Source organism: Schistocerca gregaria, chromosome 3 (assembly GCF_023897955.1).
Source record: "Schistocerca gregaria isolate iqSchGreg1 chromosome 3, iqSchGreg1.2, whole genome shotgun sequence".
Lineage (NCBI taxonomy): Eukaryota > Metazoa > Arthropoda > Insecta > Orthoptera > Acrididae > Schistocerca > Schistocerca gregaria.
Window position 1 is genome coordinate 380,949,875 of NC_064922.1, and position 24,853 is coordinate 380,974,727.

The 24,853-nt window shown below is 40.3% G+C and overlaps 1 protein-coding gene across 1 annotated transcript in view; it reads left to right on the forward strand.

Annotated features, from left to right (window-relative positions):
- LOC126355010 (armadillo repeat-containing protein 8-like) overlaps nucleotides 1-24,853 on the forward strand; it is a 140,717-nt gene that overhangs the window by 39,131 nt on the left and 76,733 nt on the right. Inside the window, exons 8-9 of the mRNA XM_050005150.1 lie at nucleotides 725-904; nucleotides 20,229-20,438. Of these exons, the coding sequence (XP_049861107.1) occupies nucleotides 725-904; nucleotides 20,229-20,438 (390 nt within the window). The remainder of the gene's footprint in view (nucleotides 1-724; nucleotides 905-20,228; nucleotides 20,439-24,853) is intronic.

Sequence of the window (24,853 nt, forward strand, 5' to 3'; positions counted from 1 at the left end):
TGCCAGGAAAAAAATTTGGACCTGACCACAGCCTTTTGTATGTTCTGTCTCACTTACTGCACTAATGGACTCAGAATCTGATTCTTGGCAGTGTTTAGAAATACACAATGAATTCAGTTCTCTTACTGTGTTTACTTCTATGTCCACACCTGGACTGATTGCCACTCAGTGACATTTTTTCTTTTTCTTTTTCTCACTGCCAGCAATTATTGTAACTCCTTTTGGAGTGCATCACCATATTTTGTACAAACAAATTATTTTGCAATCTCTTGAAGTTTTATTTCTTCTTTATAATAGTGTGTTCTGCCTAGGTGTCACGCAGGCCGCTTGTGACTGTGCAATTGTACTGTGACTAATTTTGATATTCTGCCATTGGTTTTGTTGCTACTTCATTTGACAACACGGTCCATCTGATTCATTGAAACCTACCAATAAAATAAAATCAATATCCTTCCTTCTATAATTTCATATCAAATGAACATATATAGCTTTTACTATGTAGTAATTACAGAGAGCAACAGTCAGTAGTATATTGACAAGGAGTATTAGCACACTGAAAGTGGTATTCATCACCTTGACAATGATCATCTGTAGTAATGACAAAAATGAAGGATTCAATTCATTACTTTGTGCAGCAAAACACAAAGAAAATTTAAACATAGACTGAATTTGGCTGTGAAAGGTGTTCACAACAGTAGTATTATTTTACTAACTGATTTTTCAGGCATTTGCTTCACTGGGAGCAAACGATGAGGATATACGAAAGAAAATTATTGATACAGACAATCTTATGGACCACATAGTGAGTGGACTTCAAGATCCATGCCCAAAAGTACGACTAGCAGCTGTCAGGTGTCTGCATTCCTTGTCACGCTCTGTACAGCAGCTGCGAACAACATTCCAGGTATTTTATTGTATTTTGATTTCCTGTCTCTTCTCATGTTGCTACCATGGCAATTTTGCCCAGCGGTCAGTTGAAAGCCATAATATTATGGTAACATTGTCACTTAATGAAAATGAATAGTGTGGATGAACCCCTATTTGTGATAGTATTTTAGTTTGCGTGATGCTGTGTAATTTTATACATCAAACATTTATAATACAGGTATATGTGAAGAAAGGCTTGTGTCGTTGTACTCATCATCAATTTTGACAATATCTTGTGGATTTCATATATGTATTTTTGCATGTGGTACAGTCTTGTTACGGGGGAACATTTTTGCCTGGTTGCTTTTGCATTAAAGCATTAGCAGGAAATTCACGGACTGCCTTCTAGTGTGGAAACTAGGGACAGCATTTGATGTTCATCAGCACTTTCAGGCCCAGCATCTATACATTCAGTCAGTAAGAAGAGTTCTGCATCTGAACTTAAATTTTCATGCCTAAAAATGCTTTTTGTGGCAAAGTTGTGCAGTGATGATGTTTAAGTAAACTAAAGGGCTTGTGCACATGCTATGCTGGAAGTGTGATTTATTAGATTTGTCTGCTTTAATTGATAAAAAGTATACTTCCAGATTAAACTGAACTCCGCCAGGACCTTCAAACTGTTTGCTGAAAATACTGGGTGTTGTGGTGATTAGTCCAGTTTTAAGAACAAACGAAATTTTTGGAATGCACATTAGGCAATAAGTGTGACAAACTATAACAAAGAAAAAATGATACTGTGGTATGATGTCAGTTTGTTAGGATAATTGGTCTGTTCTTTCCCAAGAGAAGGATCATGCAGTGACAATGAACAAAGATAGCTGTATTGGGATTTTTAGCAATATCTCGGCACCAGAGCTATGCAACTAATACACTGCAAACTATCATGTGTGATTCCAACCAGATAGCAGAATTAAACATCCAACTAGGTTCCAATTAAAATTATGAAGCAGCAGTTTCTGAACATGTTACTTCCCATTGTGACATCATCTGTATTCTGCTACTCCACATGACTGGGGCGGTAATACATGTTTCCCATGTATCCTGCTACTCCACCTGGCAAGGGTGGTAATACATGTGTTTTCTATAAATATTTCCATAGCAAAAAATCTCAGACATAATTACTGCAAAGATATTTAAAGAAAGGGTTTATGTTACCAAACCCCAAGTCCTACCAATGGAGAACCTGAAGAAGAAAATTCATTGCATGGTTAATGTGATACATCAAATACAGACAAATTTATTACATGGAATACTTCTGTAAGTATATTTGCATAACAATGAATAGTTCATCCATTTATCTTAAAAAATAAATAGAGCTGGGTTGCACCCCCCCCCCCCCTCCCTCCCTCTCTCTCTCTCTCTCTCTCTCTCTCTCTCTCTCTCTCTCACACACACACACACACACACACACACACACAAACAACAACTAATACTTCCGTGAGTATGGTGAAGAGTTCTCGGGCTTCCAGCCGGGTGGCGATGTCTTCAAACAGTTTGAAGACACTGTCACCCAGCTGGAAGCCCAAGAACTCTTCACCAGCTGTATATGTCAGGAAAGCATACATTCGCATTCCGTGAGTATGTTTGCATATCAATTTATTTTGCAATTTTGCTGGATTGCAAAACTCTCCCGCTCCCTCTCTTTGTGTGTGTGTGTGTGTGTGTGTGTGTGTGTGTGTGTGTGTGTGTGTGTGAGTGAGTGAGTGAGTGAGTGAGTAGAGGGCTTGCACGCCTATGCATCCATGCACATGTGTGTGTATGTGCATTTATTGCAAATGGGGCTAACCTTTACTGGCAATTCATCTCTATCTGCCTGTCTACTCAATGACTTATTTCTTGGATTAGGAGTGATATGTTCTTATATATATGATCATTATCCAGCGTATATTTTCTGTTGCTCTATTTCCATAAACCTCCTCTGTAATATACACTGATAAGGTAGAACATTCTCACAACTGAATTAGTATCACGTATCGCCCATTACAGCAGAAAAAACTGTAACAATAATGGCATCAGTTCTACAAGTTCTCTATATGGCCAATTGCAGTTATACTTGCTATCCAATTAATACATTTGCTATATGATTACTAGCTGGTGGGTTACAGGATTGCAGCTAGCTAGTAAGCTGAGTGTGTTTTATAGAGCTGATATTCATCATTGTTAAAAGAAAAGAACAAATTCCTTGAGGTTTATGCTTATGTGCTGCTCCATGACTCTGCTGTCAATACCTTTATTCTTGGCTTTTGTGTAACTTCTGTGTTTTTTTCAGTAAATGTGTTTCTTTTCGTATCCAGGGTGTAATTATAAAGTAAATAAAATGTTTTCTTGCCTTTAAATTAATATTTTTCATCAGGTTATGGGCCCGGTACATGTGTAAAGGCAAACAACAGAGTTTAATTAAAACAATATTTGAAATGAGCCTATGTCTGTAAAGAAACATGACTGCTAGTGGCGATTATAAGGTGAGCATTGATAAGCTTGAAGGACCTGAGGACTGGGCCAAGTGGAAATGGCATATTTCTATGGTGCTGCATTCATATGGACTAGAAGATAATATTAACGGTACGCGTGAACATTTAGAGTTGCCGCAAGATGCGACAAGCTCACAAAAAGAAGCGTATGTGGAAGGGCACAAGGACGATGCAAAGGCAGCAAGTCTTATAGCAACTGCGTGAAGTAAACCTGTTGCAGAACTCGTCTTAATGTGCAAGAATGCTAAAGAAATTTGGGACAAATTATGTGCCCGATTGGAACATAGCCGTACTCAGCGTTTGAATATGTTGATTGAAACATTGTTCTGTGTTAAACGTGATGAAACGGAAGATATTAGTGCACATGTGGCCAAACTGCAAAAGTTATTTGTGGACCTGAACGATGAATTAGCAAAACATGAAGAAAATACGCTATCTGAAAGAACCTTAAATGGTCGAATTTTGTCTACACTGGGAAAAGACTACGACAATTTTAAGGATATCTGAGATACGATACCAACAGAAAAGCAAAGCTTGAATTTATTAATTGAAAAACTGTACTATTGAACTGCGTGAACAAGACATTAATGGAAGTGCAGCTTTCGTCATTTCTAAAACAAAAAAACTGCAAACAAGTAATCAGCAAGTAAAGATGAGGAAGTCACAATTAAAATAGAGGTTTCCGTGTAATGTATGCAAACAATTAGGTCACTGGGCAGCAGAGTGTCCACAGAACACTCGTGACAGCAATAAAAGAAAAGAGAAGAAGCAAGAAAGTGAACAAGCTGCATTTACTTCATACGCTATGGGTGTGTGTACCAGTAATCACATTGACCCAAATAAATGGTATTGCGACAGTGGCCCTACAAATCATATCACTACCAACAAACAGTATTTTCTTTCATATAGTGAATTTGATGCTCCTCAAGTAATTTCATTGGGAAAATAAGATGTCAGAATGTGTGCGTACGGTCAAGGAACAGTTTACATCCAAATTCGACGAAACAATAAATGGTACAATGCTAGAATGGACAATGTTTTGTATGTCCCTGATGCAAGTGCTAATCTGTTCTCTGCGAGATCCATTGCCTGCAGAGGCTATAGTACTAATTTTAGTTACAATAATGTCTTTGTTCGAAAACAAGTCAATGGCAATATTGTTATGACAGGTTATGTGAAAAATGGACTTTATGTGTTGAACATGCGTGTTGTTAGAAATGCAAAAATGAATCATGTGAACTTGATGACTTCATCCAAAACATTGCAAGAGTACCATGAAAGGTTTGGTCATAAAAATAAACAACATGTGAAGAATATTTTAAAAGGAATGAACATTAATGTGAAAGATTCCAAGAGTGAATTTTGTGACGGCTGTGCGGTTGGAAAGATGCATAGGCTGCCATTCAAAACACGAACAATACGCTCTACCAGTACTGGTGAATTAATCCACGCGGATGTCAATGGACCAATGAGCACGAAATATTTTGGAGGTAAGCATTATTATATTTGTTTCAAAGACAATTTTAGTAAATTTCGTCGAATTTTCTTTTTAAGACACACAAGTGAAGTGTGTACTGGGCTTAAGCAGTTTTTGAATGAAGCACGAACTAATGAACATGTTGTCAAGCAATTTAGATGTGATGGTGGCAAAGAATTTAACAATAAGATTGTCAGTGAACCGCTTGCAGACAAGGGAATAGAGCTTCTGATTCCTCCTCCTTACACTCCTGAACAAAATGGTGTGGCTGAACGGAAAAATAGGACCATTGTTGAAGATGCCCGGTTAATGCTAAATCCGAGTGAATTACCTAAAGGGTTGTGGGCAGAGGCATGTAACACAGCAGTCTACCTAATAAATCGTACAGGAAAATCTTCAGTTGAAAATAAAACCCCTTATGAACTATAGTTTAACCAACCAGTAGGATGACTTGATCATCTCAGAATTTTTGGCACAGGCTGCTATGTTCACATTAACAAACAATTCCATTCCAAGTTTGATGATAAGGCAGTTTTTGGCTGACTTGTTGGATATGTTAATGACAATGATGGGTTTAGAGTTTGGATTCCATCTAAAAGGAAAGTGGTGTTGAGTCACGATGTGAAATTTAAGTCAGAAATTGTTTGTGATTTACATAGTGATCATGTTGAATTTGAGGTCCCTCGGGAAGAATTTAATGATCCGAATTCATCGAAAGATGACCAATGTAAATCTCCTAGGCTGTAAACTTCTGGAGGAAGTCAAACTCAAGAAAAAATTGGCACTCTCGGTTCTAGAGAAAGTCAAGAGTTGAGTGAATCTGATGACAATAAAGAATTAACAGAATTTCTAAAAGCAGAAGCTGCTGAATCTTCTAATGAAGAGAAACAGAAGAATAAAAGACAATGAATAAAACCAACCTGGATGGAAAGTGGTGAATTTTGTATGGCAACAAAAGTTGATGCACTTGTACATAAAGATACAAACTGTTTTTCAGAAATATTGCAGTCAAACGAGAAGGAAGAATGGATGCAAGCTATCAGTGAAGAACCTCAATCACTAAAGAAAAACAATACCTGGGTTCTGGTTGACCGTCCGATGAATACTGAAGTATTGCAAAACCAAAGAAGAGTTACCTATGCAGATTTCGCAGGTGATAACCAGACAAGGCGCTCAACAACTGGAATTCTTGCAAAGTACTCAGTTGGTGCAGTGTCATGGCCAAGTCAGTCGCAGAAAGTGAAGCAATAATTTCATGATTTTTTCTTTTGGAGGAAGTGTTAAAAGAAAAGAATAGAAAAAATTCCTTGAGGTTTACGCTTATGTGCTGCTCCATGACTGCTGTCAATACCTTTATTCTTGGCTTTTGTGCAACTTCTGTTTTTTTTTTTCTACCCAGTAAATGTATTTTTTTTCATATCCAGGTTGTAACTATAAAGTTAACAAAATGTTTTCTTGCATTTAAAATAATATTTTTCATCAATCACATTTGTGGTCTAATACATCAAGTGGTACTCAGTTGCCCAGCTCCTCTAACCAGTGAAGCATTATTCTGGCCTTGTTGGATAGCCAGTGTCTCCAATGAAAAAAACATGAAAGTGATCATCAATAATACTGACACAATTTCAGTTATGATGACGCCTTCTGAAACAATCACATATCCAAGGAAAGCCCATTCGTAATAATTCCACAACATACATCACCATCTTGTGTATTTCCTGTTATATTTATGTCAAGGTACAGTTAAAGTGCATGTCCATTTTGAATGGTCTTTAGCCCAAGTACTAGTCCATCCACCTGAGAGTCAATATTGGTGAAATTTAATTTCAAAACTGTGTGATGACCTCACCACAGTGGGTTTTCATGTGATAGTCTCCAGACTGTTTCCATCCACTAGGTAGTATTTGTAGCCACTGGTTGACACTTTTCAAAGTGTGTTTGTTTGAGGGAAAACATGTAGCCACTTTCATGCTGATACTATTTGTTTTGAAAGAAAACAGGAGAATGGAAAAGACTGAGGACAATATTCTGACTATGAATTTAAATCAGATATACATTTGTATGGAATGAAACTACTGCAGTCTGATTAAAATTAGTTAATGAGTGGTAAAAGAGTGTGAGTTCAGTTGAAGTGTTTAAGTTACAGGACATTGACAGCAATCAATTTAACTGTCACTGGCTGCAGTGAAAACATATGTGACAATTTCCAAATAATGAGTAGTTTTAATCAATGAGTACACACGAAAGTCTAAGCAGGTAACACTATTGTGGATAATATTTGATTATAATTCATAATTTTATCTGACAGATTCAGGGTACTTCATAAGACAAAGCTCTTCAACTCAGATACGGTGTCAAACATTGCACTAGCAGTATGTGGCTACTACAAATTTGTATTGTTGATGAATAATGCCACATTTTTGGCTAGTAATATGGCTGATTATGAACAAGGCACAAGCTGAGAAATGGTACCTGGTCTTTAGGATGATAAAGGAAACACATGAAGTCTATTACAAGAGGGGAAAAAAATAATGAAAGAAGACACTTGCTGGATCAGTTTCTTTATGATTGATTTTTATCTGATGAATAGCTCATTGTCAGATCTAAAGAGGAAGGAAGGGTGGGGGGGGGGGGGGGGTGTGAAGGAAATGGTGGATAGCCAAAGTTATAATATGTAGGTTATGTATATAGAGGTTAGTGTCTGGAATCTGTGTGGTAGTGGGAGTGAGTTTTGGAGGGTGAGGTAGGAGATGGAGTCCCTACTATGCAAACAACTTTTCAACACCAACCCTACCAATCAGACTCAACCAAAGACCAATGTTGAACCTTGCCTGTTTCAGTTCACTCCTCTCTCTAACCATGATCCAGCCCCACTGCCCCCAAATCACCCGTTAGCTTTCCAGAATTTCCTAACCTGGAACCTTGCCTCACCATTATTCCCCAAATCCCTCAACATACAAACTAACCTTACATCCACAGAAATAACCACAGTCCACTATCTAAAAACTGAGAATGATCTTATGATCCTACCTGCAGACAAAGGCTCCACCACCTTGCAGGACTCTGCCAGCCGTCAGATACACCCACCTACAAACTTTGCCACAGTGACCCCATTCCAGTCTCTCCTCAAATCCTTATGCCCATCCCAGAACCTCTCCCCGGAGTGTCCATCTATCTGCTCACCCCTATCACTCTCGTGCACGCCTATCTTCCACATGCTTCCTAAAGTCCATAAACCCAACCATCCAGGATGACCCCATTGTGGCCAGTTACTGAGCCCCCTCTGAGAGAATCTCTGCCCTAGTAGACCAACACCTTCAACCTATTGCATGGAACCCCCTCCTCTATAAAAGACACCAACCATTTCCTCCACCGTCTCTCCACAGTTCCTGTCAAGTTATCACACAGTGCTGTGCTCGTCACTATTGGTGCCAACTCCCTTTACACTAACATCCCTAATGCCCATGGCCTTACTGGTGTTGAACACTACCTTTCCCAATAGCCCAACAACCTCCTTCCTAGTTGCCTTGATCAACTGTATCCTCACCCACAATTACTTCTCCTTTGAAGCCACTACCTACAAACAAATTCAGGGTACAGCTATGGGCTCCCACATGGCACCTTCGTATGCCAACCTATTTGTGGACCATCAGAGGAATCCTTCCTAAATATCCAGTATCCTAAACTCCTCACCTGGTTCAGAATCATTGATGACATCTTTTCGATCTGGATCGAGGGTGAGGACACTCTATCCACAGTCCTCCAGAACCACGACAGCTTCTGCCCCAGTTGTTTCACCTTGTCCTACTCAACCCAACAAACTGCCTTCCTAGATGTTGACTTCCACCTCAAAGATGGCTAGATCAGGACCTCTGTCCATACAAACCTACTAACCACCCAAACGTGCAATACCTCCACTTCGACAGCTGCCACTTTTTCCATACTAAGAAGTTCCTTCCATAGAGCCTAGCCACCTGCGGTAGTCACATCTGCAGTTACAAGCGATCTCTGTCGAAATTTACTGAGGTCTTCACAGACTGTAAGTCTCCTCACAACCTTGTACAGAAACAAATGTCCGGTGCCTTATCTTCCCAGTCTTCCATGACCTCCCAAAGTCTCACTGTCTGGCCACAGAGGAGCAGTCCCCTCATAACTCAATACCACCCAAGACTGGAGCAATACTTCGGCATGGTTTAGACTACCTCTTGCTGTGCCCAGAAATGAGAAATGTCCTGCCCACTATCCTTCCCACTATCCTTCCCACTCCTCCTACAGTGGTATTCTACAGTCCACCGAACCTACACAATATCCTTGTCCATCCCTACAGAACCCCCGCTCCCAAACCCTTGCCTCATGGCTCACATCCCTGTAATAGACATAGATGCAAGACCTCTCCCATACATCCTCCCACCACCACGTACTCCAGTGCTGTGACAAACATTAGCTATTCGCTGAAAGGCAGGGCTAACTGTGAAACCAGTAATGAAATCTACAAGCTAAGTTGCAACCACTGCACTGCATTGTATGTGGGCATGACAATTGACAAGCAGTCTGTCCGCATGAAAGACCATTAACAAGCTGCAGCCAAGAAACAAGTGGATCACCCTGTCGCTGAGCACACTGCCCAACACGACATCCTCAATTTCAGTGACTGCTTAACAGCCTGTGTCATACGGAATCTTCCACCAACACCACCTTTTCTGAACTGCGCAGTGGGAACTTTCCCTGCAGTATATCCTACATTCTCGTAACCCTCCTGGCCTCCACCTGGATTGGTCATTTTCCTCACCCTTCCAGCCCCTTCCCTGTTGCCATTCCAGCACTACACAGTTCCCATTCCACCAATGCATCTAGTCTTTTTACTTCTCTCCTTTTCTGCTTCCCCCTCCCCCCTCCCCTTCCCTAGCCTTCCCCTTCCCTATCTCCCTCTACCTCTTCCCTGCCCTCTGTGTAACCTCCCAACTGCACCTAGCTGCCCTACCCTCTCTCCACCTTGTCCTTGTGCACTCCACAGCAGCACTTCACCGTCTCCCACCCCCACCCCCACCCCCACCACCACCACCACCACCACCACCACCACCACCACCACCACCACCACCACCCTGCTATTCTCCCCCTCACTACCCCAGCCTCCTCATTACCTCCACCCAGTTGCGAATCCCATCATGCACTGCTGCTGTTGATAGCAGTGTGACTTCAGCTCCCAGAGGCTGCAATTGTGTGTGTGTGTGTGTGTGTGTGTGTGTGTGTGTGTGTGTGTGTGTTTTGTCTGTTTTCAACAAATGCCATGTTAGCTGATAGCTTACATTGTGACAGTCTTTTCTGTTGTGACTATCTGCGACTACTGACCTCCGCTATATGGTGAGCAGCAACTTATCTTTTCATAATATTGTATCAGAGGAGAATAATTAAACCGTGGGAACTAATTATGAGACTGAACTGCTGGCCAGTGTTTACCTTCTGGATGCGGAATTTGTAGTATCATCCAAGGTTATTTAACTGGAGGTTGGGCTTGAAGAGACACGGACTGCGATTGACTGGCGTAGTGACATAACTACAGGAGCAAAGCAAGGCAGCTCCAAGGGTGCTAAATCTGGTGAATAGGGCATGTGGGTCAAGGTAGTCATCTTCGTTGAGGCCAAAAACTGGGGAACACTGAGAACCGTGTGCACGGGAGCATTGTCGTGATGCAGGTACCACACGCCAGAATCCCACAAAGCCGGACGTTTTTGTGACAAACTTCTGTGAAGCTGTTTCATAACCTCCAAATAGATTTGTTGGTTTACTGTCTGGTTTTCAGGGACAAGTTCAGAGTGTACAATCCCTTTGATGTCAAAAAAACAGATCAACATCGTTTTCACATTTGATTTCACTTGTCCAGCTTTTTTGGTCGAGGTGAGCCAGGTGACTTCCATTGTGATGACTGCTGTTTACTTTCTGGATCGTACCCATAGCACCATGACTTATCACCTGTAATGATTTTGTTGAAAAAAATGTGGATCATCTTTGAACGCGTCCTTCATTTCGAGACAGGCTTGGACGCGACGATCCCTTTGATCTCTGGTAAGAAACATCAGCACGAATTTTGCTGCCACTCTTTGCATCCCCAAATCGATGGTCAAGATGCACTGAATTGAGCTACAGGACAACCCAGACCAATTCTCGAGTTGGTCGATCGTCCTGTGTTGATCTTCACTGATGAGATCACAGATTTTGTTGATGTTGTCTTCGCTTCCAGCAGTTGAAGGTCGACCGGAACAGAGCTGATCTTCAACCACTATTTCTCCCTTTTTAAACTGAGAAAACCATTCGTACACTTGCATTTTATTAAGGGCATGGTCTTTGTAGCCTGTCTGAATCATCGCAACAGTTTCTACTGCGTTCTTGCCGTGCAAAAAACAATACTTCACTGCCGCACGTTGTTCGTTAGAACTAGCCATTTCCATGTGTCACGTCTGCACTGTACGCACTCAAAGAACTGCCAAAGAAACCACACTTCTCACTGTTGGGTGACGCCGCGTGGCAGAATGACTCAGCAGAGCTCCTACTACAACCCTTCGGCGGCGCAACCTGCTGCTACAAGTACATGATGTGCAGAATTATGATTCTGGTTACTTTTGGGTCCCCCCTCGTATAACGTCAAAGATGCATCACTGTCATCTGGCTCTACCGAAGTTTCATTTGGTGCAGGAATATTAAGAGTACTTTGACCCAAGAGTAGCAGGCATAATTGATGTTTCACTTCAGTTGGAGAAGGATTCAACTGAAATGACCAAGTCCTCTTATATGTGAGAAATTTTTTTCGAGTGGGGCTTGTTTCAATCGTGCAGTTAAAATATATTTCATCTCCAGTGGCTGGAGTCTGAAAACAGTCCAAATAATGACTGAACAGTTGTCATGATGTCTTTCCGGAATGAGAGCAAATGATTTGTACTGCCTGCATGCATTTTTTTGTTGCATGTGTACTGTTCCCTTAATATTCTTTCCTGAAAAACCATGTGCAGCCCATAACCACAGGATAACATATTCTTCTCGTTCAATCTTCAGGCATTCAGGATGTCAAATGTGTCATCTGCAAGCTGAAAAAAATTTGTTGCTTCCTCTTCTTTGGGCATCAGGTATCTTATGACTTTACCTGTTTCATACTCAAAAAAAAGTTGCGTAGCTAAATAAACATTTTGATGTTCTCTGCCCCTGACAGTGTGGTGAATTTGTGATGGCTTAGGAGACAACTTCATTTCACTCCTATCTAATGCAAGCAGTCTTTCTACAACACATATATTAACAATTTTTGCCATCTGTAAGTCTTATTCTGTCACCCAGAAAGTCATTCCTCTTTAATTTAAATAAATGTGTAACATCTGAAAACTCCCAGATTAATTTATTTTCATACTGCAGATTTCGAAAATATGAATTTGTCTCTGTCACATTAAGATCTTTCCAAACACATCTCCAGAATTTCCTCTCCAACCTCAACTCCTTTGGTTCCATCGGATTCACCTGGTCCTACTCCAAATCCCATGCCACTTTCCTCGATGTTGACCATCTGTCCAATGGCCAGCTTCACACATCCCTCCACATCAAACCTACCAACAAGCAACAGTACCTCCATTATGACAGCTGACACCCATTCCATATCAAACGGTCCCTTCCCTACAGCCCAGGTCTTCGTGGCAAACGAATCTGCTCCAGTCCTGAATCCCCTGAAGCATTACACCAACAACCTGAAAACAGCCTTCGCATCCCGCAACTACCCTCCCAACCTGGTACAGAAGCAAATAACCAGTGCCACTTCCTCATCCTCCCAAACCCAGAACCTCCCACAGAAGAATCCCAAAAGTGCCCCACTTGTGACAGGATACTTTCCGGGACTGGATCAGACTCTGAATGTGGCTCTCCAGCAGGGATACAACTTCCTCAAATCCTGTCCTGAAATGAGATCCATCCTTCATGAAATCCTCCCCATTCCACCGAGAGTGTCTTTCTGCCGTCCACCTAACCTTCGTAACCTCCTGGTTCAACACTCCTAAATCCCCAAACTACCTTCCCTACCCTCTGGCCCCTACCCTTGTAACCACTCCTAGTGTAAAACTTGTCCCATGCACCCTCCCACCACCACCTACTCCAGTCCTGTAACTCGGAAGGTGTACACGATCAAAGGCAGAGCCACGTGTGAAAGCACGCACGTGATTTTCCAACTGACCTGCCTGCACTGTGAACCTTTCCATGTGGGAATGACCAGCAACAAACTGTCCATTCACATGAACGGACACAGGCAGACAGTGTTTGTTGGTAATGAGGATCACCCTGTGGCTAAACATGCCTTGGACAATGGACAGCACATCTTGGCACAGTTTTACACTGACCGGGTTATCTGGGTACTTCCCACTGACACCAACCTACCAGAACTCTGGAGATGGGAACTTGCCCTTCAATATATCCTCTCTTCCCGTTACCCACCAGGCCTCAACCTCTGCTAATTTCAAGTTGCCGCCACTCATACCTCACCTGTCATTCAATAATGTCTTTGCCTCTGTATTTCTGCCTCGACTGACATCTCTGCCCAAAATCTTTGCCTTTATATGTGTCTGCTAGTGTCTGTATATGTGCGGATGGACATGTGTGTGTGTGCGCGCGCGAGTGTATACCTGTCCCTTTTTCTCCCCAAGGTAAGTCTTTCCGCTCCTGGGATTGGAATGACTCCTTACCCTCTCCCTTAAAACCCACATCCTTTCGTCTTTCCTCTCCTTCTCTCTTTCCCGATGAAGCAACCATGAGTTGCGATATATAACATTCCATGTGGGAAAAATATATCTAAAATCAAAGATGCTGTAACTTACCAAATGAAAGTGTTGGTGTGTTGATAGGAGACAATAAAAATCACACCAACACACACACAAATTTCAAGCTTTCGCAACCCAAGGTTGCTTCATCTTTCCTGATGAAGCAACCTTGGGTTGCAAAAGCTTGAAATTTTTGTGTGTGTTTTTTATTGTCTCCTATCAACATACCAACACTTTCATTTGGTAAGTTACAGCATCTATAGCACTCACATCATCTTCAGTTATGATAATTAATGCCAAATTCTACAAAAGATCATGTGAAACAAATTTAAAAACTGCATTATAACATTTGAAGATGAGTTCATGCCACAGCATCTATACTTCACAACCTAGACAAGAAACAAAAGACTATTTCATCTTTTCTGCAATGAAAATTTTACTATTTGCAAAAATCAATATATGTATCAAATTTATCTGTGTCATACAAGCAGACAACCCAGGAGCAATAAATTTCAAAGCACTGAAGTAGGAGTTTTAGTTGTTTATGGTCAGAGTATTCTGTGGCAGCATCTGTGTTTTCTCAGTGTTTAAGCTGCATCCCATGGGGGATGCAACTTGTGCTTTCAAAGATACTCACCATATTCTTTATCATGAAATACTACATGTCAGTGCCTTTTGCCTAATTTGACAGGTAATTATTTGTTGTTTCAAAGCATTCTAACCTAACAGTTACAGTGTATCATAAAGACTAAAGTGTCTGCTAATAATGTCCACTTATTGATTATTTTCATTTCTTTAGTAATAATGTCTATTTCAACCAATAGCCAATGATTCCCATCCAGTTTGTAGGTTTGTAGCTATCACACTGTTACCTGCCTATACAGTTGTGACCACTGATGGTCATTTATATGGTATGGACGTAACAAGACTTGTCAGAAACACTTTTTAAGGCTGTTATGACTGTATCATGTCAGCTTGGAGGTAAATACAGGGGTTAGGCAAAAATATGGAAATACCTTGAGAAATGAAATGCATGCTGGAACATAAATGCAGATGCTAGCCAGACCTGCAGGTTGGGCTGTTGTATTTGACCACAAATGACATGTTTGTAAAGTGCTCAATATGTTGCGAGTGTCAGTCATGGTCAGAACAGTGTTCTTTGTAGTTGTGCATGCATTATTCCAGAGCTAAGTGAATTCAAATATGGGTGACTTGTTGATGCTCGTGTGGTGGGTGCTTCTGTAACCAAGGTATCATAGTGATTTGTATAGAAGATTTATACCACATACAGGGAAAAGCAGGAAAACATCATCCACCAAGTCAAATGTAGTCAGAAGCATGTGTTGAGCATTAGTGACAGGCAACCATTGCAGAAGATTGTGATGAAAAAAGAACTGGACAACAGCTATGAAAGTTATTGCAGAACTGGATGTTACACTCATGAACTCTTATCAGTGCCAAAAAAACATAAAGGGAACTTGGGAAAGGTAGAATTGGAGGGAAAACTGAAATTCTGAAACCATTCATCCATGATACAAATGCACAGGAAAACGTGGCATGGAAGCCATAAAATCTGGACTGTGATACAATGCAAGAAATTAATTTGATTGGATGTGTCTCTTTTCACACTGCTCCAACTTCTGGCTTAAGTTTACATCCTAAGACTGAAACATGGCAGGGGTTTAGTGATGATTTCAGCAGCAATATCATGGTATTCCATGGGCACCACGGTTACTCTGCAAGGTTACATTACTTCCTAGGATTATTCCACCATTTTGGCTGATCAGGTCCATCTCATACAGTGTTTTATCCTCCAGTGGTGATGCTGTGTTCAAAGATGACAGTGCCCCTTTTAACACAGCTTCCATTGTCCAGAACTGGTTTTGTGAGCACAAGGATGAAATGTCGCATTGACCTGGCCACCACAGCCATCAAATCTCAATATTATTGAGTCTTTGTAGTCTACTTTGGAGAGAAGGGTGTGTGATCACTATCCACCTCCATCATCGTTTTTTGAACTTGCACTATTTTGCAGGAAGAATGGTATAAGATTTCCTTGCGAACCATACAGGACCTGTATTTATTTGTTCATTCTAAGATGACTGGCAGGTGTTTTGAAGGCCAATGATTTTCTTGCATCATATTAGGTATGTTTTTTCCCCACATTTCCATATTTTTGTCCACCTTCTGTATTTGAAAATCAGAAACACTGTTCACACAAAGTATTGACACTAACCATAAGCTGATAATTGGCAAACCTGAGGAACATAAGTAGCATGTGCCTGAGAACTGAATGTTTTATAGCGATATAGAAAAAACTGTTAAGGTGACTAACTCCTTACTCAAAAGTTTGGGGCAGCTGCTGGTTTAAGAAAATACAGGTAAAGAACAGATGATGGTGGGCAAACAGGTGTGAATAAATGGAGCAAGGCAGATTAGACTAGATGTTAACTAGCAGCCATTATTAATACACATGATGGTCAGAAACAGTCATAAAAGCTTATTAGGGTGTTGGTGTGTAGTTTCTGCTGAGAAATAACTGTTAAGAAAAAAATCAAACAATGGAAAATCCAGGATGGAATGTAACAATATTATGAAAAGTGTGGTTTCAGCTATCTGAGACTGCAGACGTATGCGCAAGTTGCATGGACGATCTCCGCTATATGGTGTTTAGCAACTTACCTTTTCATAATATTGTTAAGAAAATAAATTCAGTATGTTGCACCATTTTCAAGTTAAGTATCGTTGAAGTTAGCTAATCAGGCCGTTGCATGTGCAAATTCAAGTGGCCCAACAGAGATGCCATCGCCATGTGTGCTCTTTGTTTGGTTTCCTTAAAACTGAGCAAGAGAGTGAAACAAAAGCTGCACATGGGATGGTAGTAATGATTGAACCCGAGCCAAAGGCTGAGCAGTCTAGTGCACTGCCATCTGTTTTATGAGAACAACTGACACTGCTGCTTGAATTTGTTTGTGCAATGGCCTGATTAGCTACCTTCAGTGCTAATTATCTTGGACTTGGCACAACATATCAATTTTTTTTTTCTTAATGATTATTTCTCAGCACAATCTACCTGCAACACCCTTACAGACATTTCAGACTATTTCTGGAAATCCTGTGTATTGAAAGTGAATTTATCAATGCCTCATTCCATGAATGTGAATGTTCAGGCTTGCTCACTGTATGTTGTAGACAGCAACCTAGCTATCAGATGAGAGACAAATATTTTGGAACACACTATTCAGTGTATGTCATTACAAATGGTTCATGTCAGAAATTGTACACTCACATGTGTACAATTTCTAACCTATAAACATTTATGTAAGACTGCCATCAGCATAGCAAAACAGCAACATGCACTGATTGGCTGCAATCAAGCAGTGCTTAGGTAGTCTTCTAGAAGTATAAACAGTTTTCCTTTCCTCCTCCTGAAGGTTAGCAAAAATGATAATATTGAAAATTTCTTCTTCCTTCAGGTCAGCACACGTCTGACTTTTGGAAGATACTGATTTCATTATTTGTCGTCAAATTGTCTGGTTAGTTACCAAATGTGATAACCTTCTGTAGATTCAAACAAATAATGTGTTCCTTTATAGGTGTTGCTAAATTGTGACTACCATAAAGCTCCATTGTATTTATATTGGACATTAATATTAGCTTTGACATAAATGTATTATTTTACTACACAGCACCAAAATCATGTTATAAGTGAACTAAAATTTAATAATGTCAATTATATCTCAGAATTTTGGGCTAAAATGGTCAGTCCAATGAAACTTTTGTATTTGTACTGCAAGTAGCTCTGATATGTGACCACACACAGAAAAAGACCCCATGGAAATAGACCTGTCTAGTGAATTATAGTTGATCATTATACTTGTTGTTTGTCTTCTGTGTATATGGGTCCACAATCGCACCAGATTTTTTCGGGGAAGTCATTATCCTCCATAGCTTGTTTTTATTTTTGAAATAAACACTTTATTTCATGATTTTTTTGCTAATAGCTAATTTTGCTCCCTTGGGCATTGCCAACCCACATAATTGTTGGATTTTATCATTTTACAGATGGAATTTACACCTAAATAGCTTTAAAATGCCCAATGTGGGTGAAACTAGTTAGTAATGAAAAATCCTTATATAAAAGGTTTATTTCAAAAATAAGAACAACCTATGCAGGACAACAACAGATGCAAATTATGTCTCTAAAATGATGAAATGCAACCCTTGCTTTGTTTCCGTGTCAGCGTCAGCCACACTAAATCCATTGGTTCCTGTATATGGATCCACAGGTGCTAGGATTGTTTTCAGGGAAGACAGTGACTACATCATGTCCAGTTTTATTTTAAACATGAAACAAATGAATTTAATGTGGCTGGCATGGTGACAAACAATATGGGATTTACACCTACATAGCTTTAAAATGGCCAAGAGACTGAAACTAGTGTATAGTGTAAAATCATGATGGAAAAGGTTTAATTCAAAAATAAGAACAACCTATGCAGGATGACGACTTCCCTGAAGAAATTGTGTTATGTGTGTGGAAATTCAATCTCACTTGTTAAATCATATTAATACTCTACTTTACAATTATACAATCTCCGTTGCTCCACTGCAACTTTTCTAGATCCAAATTTTCTGCTGAAAAGTAATGCCCTGAATTTTTTATTTTGTTCTCAATATTGGTTGAGATATTAAATGTCATGCATATTACTTGGTTGATTTTCCCACTTTTGCAGTGTTTAATGTAACTATGTTGCTGTATGAGAAACAGCTTGCTGTAATCCCTCAGAAAACTTAAAGCACAAATTCGAAGAGTTTGTCCAAACATGGAGCACCCTCTCCTTCAGCATGACAATGGCAGACCACACATGGATGCTGCAACATATGCAACAATCTAACACCTTGGGTTTACTATCATCATTCATCCTCCTAATAGCTCCAATTTGGTCCCATCTGATTTTCATCCATTGCCGAAACTTAAGGAACATCTTCGAGGACTTTACTTTGATAGTGATGAAGTGGTGCAAGCAGAAGTGAGGTTGTAGCTCTGTCAACAAAAGTCAAAGATTCTACTGCTACAGTATCAACAAACCGGTCTCTTGTTGAGAGAAATGTGTTTGTTGCCAGGGTGACCTTGTTAAAAAATAAATATACAGACATGAATAAAGACATAGTTAAAGTTAATAAAGTTCGTTTTATTAAAAAAAACTTTAAGAGCTATCGCATAAAAAATTCGGAGACATTACTTTTCAGCACGCCTTCATACATCATCTTGAGTTCCTAATGAAAGGCTGTTTAATTTTAATGTTTTCTGTCTTTTCCTGTCATCGTTTCATGTCATCAAAGTCAAACTGCTTCTGTTTTGCTAGCTTACATTTATGTGCTCCCCAGGCACATTTGCCTGGTTTGTAAATGTGCAGGGGACTGATGACCTCAGATGTTAACTACCATAGTGCTCAGAACCATTTTAACCTTTTTTTTTTAAAATTTGCATCCCCTTTAGTATATATTTTTGAGCACTTTTTAGTCATTACACATCTAGAAAAAGGTAGAAATATTGTTGTCAATTTCACTTGTGCAACATATCAATTTGCAAATATGTCAGATTTTTGTACCAATAACTGAGGACAGTGCAGGGCACATACACTCAATAAAATAAAGGTTCATGACTGGGGAGTCTAGATTTGTTACTACAACATTCCATCTGAACTTATTTAGCTTACTCATGATGTGCATCAACCATTTTTCTTGTGTGTGTGTGTGTGTGTGTGTGTGTGTGTGTGTGTGTGTGTGTGTGTGTGTGTGAGGGGGGAGGGGGGGGGGGGCACGCTTTGAGTCAACATGAGAGCAGTTAGAGGTCATCTTCTCTAGGCTCCATGTTCAGTCGTGTGTACTGAACGGAATGTTTGCCGTGCTTGTGCCTGCACCAGCTTTGTGCTGTGTTTTCAGATCTGTCACAGATCGTCACCCTTCATGCTTAATGGAGTGGGCAAGTCACTGACCTCCAAGTACTTTGATGATGCATGGGTGCCCAACACCGGTTACTCCTGGCTTAACTGCCCATGAAACACTTTCCATAGATGCTCATGAACAGCTGACCAGCTTCGCCGTTTCCGAGATACTTGTTTGTACTTGCTGGGCAGTAACAGTGTATCATTTGTCAAAATCACCTATGTCAGTGGATTTCTCTATTCATGTTTCCTGTATCTTCACTGGAATCGTTCTCTATTCATCTCTGCCGTGCTTTATTCTTTCTGTACCATGTCATGTGCCCGAAGTGCCACCAACCAGCATTTAATCTTGCGGTAGGTCATGGTCATAATTTTTTGACTCAGTGTATTTGTCCCTACTGATTAGTTTTGATACGTGAATAGCATCAATTCCTGAGTAAATTCACTTCACTGGCTGTTATCTACAGGTGATTGCTAAATGAGTGCGTGCAATATTAGCACCACAGCTAATTCTAATTCTCATTCTCATGTGTATATCTCAGAGCACTGTTACATTTGTACTAAATGTGTAAATGCTTTTAGGACTAAGCAACTGATTTCACTGACTGTTCTTGTTCAGGACCATTCCGTGTGGCGTCCGTTGATGGCATTGCTGCAGGGGGCTTCTGACGACATTCTTACTGTTGCTTCCTCGACACTCTGTAATCTTCTTCTTGAATTCTCACCTTCAAAAGAGCCAATTCTGGAATCTGGTGCTGTTGATCTGCTTTGTGGGCTCACAAAACACAAAGATCCCTTTCTGAGACTTAATGGAATATGGGCATTAATGGTAAGTGTTTTGGTGCAAGGAAATCTTGATGTATTTTAAATCATAACTAATTGTACAGTCTACTATCATATGTTTCTTGCATTCTGTATTTTATATTCTCATTAATGTAACTGAGATACAACCAACAGCTCAAAAAATTCAGGATTAATATTTAAGCAACAATGTTCTGTTTGAGCAGAGCAAGGTTAGTAATTTCATCTCTACAGTTGCTTTTCTCTGTTTTTTACTTTAAAGTTAATGAGTGAATAAAAACGTTATTGTCATAATGTTGTTCTGATTTCAGCATTATCATAACTGTAAACAAAAGTCACTTCAGTTGAAGCAGACAACAAGAATTTGCTTGCTGCAATAGAGTTATGTGTAATCATAAACATCACAGTATTATAGAACAACACAATATGAATTTTGTCTGAGAAAAAAAAGAAAAAGAAAGCTAATACAGACTAACTAAGAATCAGAAATTTGATAATAACAAATGACAATTAAGTCCTTTGGTTTGTGGTTATTTAAAAGGGAGTCAAAGCTTGTGGTTAGTGTGTTAGTGTCTGCCAATCATGTGAAAGCATGATTATGTTTTCGTCGAAGGAAAATTGTGGCAAACACCCATGCAGAAAGAAATTTATTCAGTTGAGTTGCCGTGACCATGACGTTACACCACAGTAGGCAAAATCTGGTTACTGTGAGTGGTCATCTGGCAGCTACAAATGTTGACACAACAGTAGCAACTGGGAGTTACTAATAGCTTTAATACTTTGGAGACAATTAATGGTGGGTTAATGAGAATAGTTTTTCTCAACAATGATGGACTTCATGTAGAAAATGGCACAGTACATTGCCAAAGAATATTAAACAGTTACACAAAAAATAAAGTTAATGTGCTGAGGTGAGTGAACAGTTTATTTCAAAATAAAATGTGAGAGAGAATTATAGCCCCACTCTACTTCAGTTCAATACAGAAAATATGACACATCCAAGAAAGTGAAGTTCATTGTTACATTTGTCATATTCAGTGAGTCTCATGGATTGTAGTTCCTGAGATGTGGAAGGAAGTCAAAGATGTACATGTAATTTAATTTAAGTACAATACAGTGAAATGACTTATCATTACTGTATTACATGCAAATTATGAAATATTTAATAATCCAAAACATCAAATTTAAGAGTTTCTGAGTAGATACTCTTCACTGGAATAGAAGGAGCTTGCCCTGCAGAAAGTTCTTTAATTCACTCTTAAATTCCACCACATTATCTATTAATGTTTAATGTGCTGTAGTAGGTTATCGAATACATACGTACCAATATGTCTAAACACTTTCTGTACTACTGTTGTGACCCTCTGAAGTATTTGTAGAAGTTATGTTTGGTCCTGGTTATAAAGGGTGTCCCAAAATGAATAACCTGATTTTAAATAGAATTATTTATGAGAAAGAAGGGCTTAACACTAAAAAAATTGCATATTAAAGTACTCAGAAAATACAGAAGTTTATAAAAATCCATCATAAATGTTCAATATGTCCTCCAACGGCTGCTCGGACGACATCTAGTTGATAGCCGAATTCATCCCAAACTGAGCGTAAGGTGTCTTCTGTCACTGAAGCTACAATAGCTGATATCCTGGTTTTTAGTTCATCAATGTCATGAGGTAAGGGAGGAACGTTTAGCACAAAATCGAATATGAAATGCCCGCTGATCACTGATTGAGTACGACTAAATTCAATAACACAATATGCCTTCTGTTGCACGGACACCATATTGCGCAAGACTGGCTGCACACTCCAGGTCAGCGCTCGTAGCGACATCGACATCTAGCGGATTTTTTCTGAAACTCTAGACCATGCCGATTACATCTAGTGCTGTTTCGGTTACCTATTGACATTTGTCTCAATATTATTACAAGTTAAAATTGGGTCATTCTTTTTCGGACACCCTGTATATTCATGCTTTTCACAGTTTTGCCATCCTTTACATGTCAAATGTTCTCTCCCATACAGCCTTGGCATTCGGGGCAAATGTATTTGTTTGGATGCAGACTCTTTACAGCAATACACCATCAGTCTCACTTCAGCCATCAGTGGATGTAATTACCCCACCAGCCTAGTTCAAAATCAGATATCCCAGGCATTACATCCAACCCTCGTCTTGCTGACCCCTCCAAAAAACAACTTTGGAGCACACCACTTGTCACTCAGTATTGGTCTTGAATCTATTAATCAGCTACTTCGACAAGGCCCTGACTCCCTAAAATCATATCCTGAAACGAGTTTGTCTGTCTGAGATTTTGCCCACAAGCCTTGAATAGCTTTTCATTGCCCTCTCAATCTCTGCAATATTTTTGTCAGACCCTGTGCTGTCTCTACACCCATCTCTCTGCCCTATGGCTCCTACCCATGTGACTGTCCCTACTGCACTCTCCTACCACCACCTATACCAGCCCTGTAGTTAGCAAAACATATAGTATCTGTGAAACGACACGTCATATACCAGCTGTTATGTAAATAATATTCAACCTTTTACATCGGCATGACTGCCAGCAAGTTATTAGTTAGGATGAATGTGTGTAGGCAGGGGTAGTATACGGGTAACACAGAATATCCTGCTGCAGAGTGTGCTCTACATGACAGTTGTGACCTTGGTGCTATGTCATCACACATGCTATCTGGATTTTTTTCCCAGAACTCCTCAGGTGGGAAGTAGTGCTGCAACATGTCCTTATAATTTATCCATCTCACCATTTCTTCACAGTAGCTACTCCCCGTTTTTTTCCCCCCCTACATCTTTCATTTTTTGACCCGTCTATTTTACACTGTCCCGCACTCGCCTCCAATACATAAAATAAACTTAGCTTTTCACTCGTATTAACGCTTTCACTATGTTTCAGCAGTAATCTCTGCTTGCATATTATCCTGTCTTCCCTTTAAGCTCTCAAGTTTTCAAATCTTATCCAGTGCAATCCCCAACAATCACTCTTTACTTCTTATCCCTTCCGATAAGACTCTCCTGACTTTTCTGAACTCTGCTGCTTTTCATAAACTTCTTCAATCCTTTTTCTTCACCCCTCTTCCTTACCCTTCAACTCTTCTGCCGGATGAAGGAGCCACTGGCTCCAAAAGCTTGCATACCTAAATCCTTCTTTATATAATGTTTGTTCTCCTACCACCACTTGGTGAGTAGATATTTTATCTATCTAATTCCTGTATATTGTGAAAAATTGATTGTCTTTGGTTCCTCTCTCTCTCTCTCTCTCTCTCTCTCTCTCTCTCTCTCTCTCTCTCTGTGTGTGTGTGTGTGTGTGTGTGTGTGTGTGTGTGTGTGTGTGTGTGTGTGTCACGAGTGTCAGCACTGTTGGATTCGTAACCTCCTAGCTCCCGTATGGGCACAGATATAGGCAAAAACATGTTTTTTCCAGCCGCTGCTGCATTAGGTGCCATACCATCGGGGACAAGAAATGGTTTTTCCAGGCTCCAACATGTAGGATACCCCGCACCACAAGTGTGTTGTGTTGGAGTAGTGTTGGTCTGTTTTATTGACCTACTTTGCTTGGCAGGGACAAAAATGGTTTTCTAGCCCTTGATGTGTAGGCTGTACTGCACAACATGTGTGGTGTGGGAGTACTGTCAGCCTCCTTTATTGACCTCTGTTGCAGGCACTATACTTGCAGGCACTATACTTGCAGGTACTGATGGCTGGTAGAAGGTTGACAAAGATAGTGGAAGAGTTGGACAGAGAGAGAGAGAGAGAGAGAGAGAGAGAGAGAGAGAGAGATGGAAGAAGATGCAGGAAACTCTCTCTGTCTATCTCCGTGCTCATTGGTCTCCTTGTCCATCTCCTCCTCCCCCTCAACCTGTCTCTATCCTCTTCCCATCCTCTTTATCTGTTTCCTCTTCCCTTCACACCTTCCTTCCTTCAGCTTCCTACATCTTCTTCCATTCTCTCTCTCTCTCTCTCTCTCTCTCTCTCTCGCACTCTTCCATTATCTTTGTCAACCTTCTGCCAGCCATTAGCATCTGCAAGTGTAGTGCCTGCAACAGATGTCAATAAAGAAGGCTGACAGTACTCCCACACCGCACATGTTGTGCAGTACAGCCTACACATCAAGGGCTAGAAAACCATTTTTGTCCCTGACACATAGGCTGCCAAGCAAAGTAGGTCGATAAAACAGACCAACACTACTCCAACACAACACACTTGTGGTGCAGGGTACCCTACATGTTGGGGCCTGGAAAAACCATTTCTTGTCCCTGATAGCATGGCACCTAATGTAGCAGCGGCTGGAAAAAACATGTTTTTGCCTATATCTGTGCCCATACGGGAGCTAGGAGGTTATGAATCCAACAGTGCTGATACTCGGCCACCCACACACACACACACACACACACACCCTTGGATCAAATTCAACCAAATAAGGCACACAAACA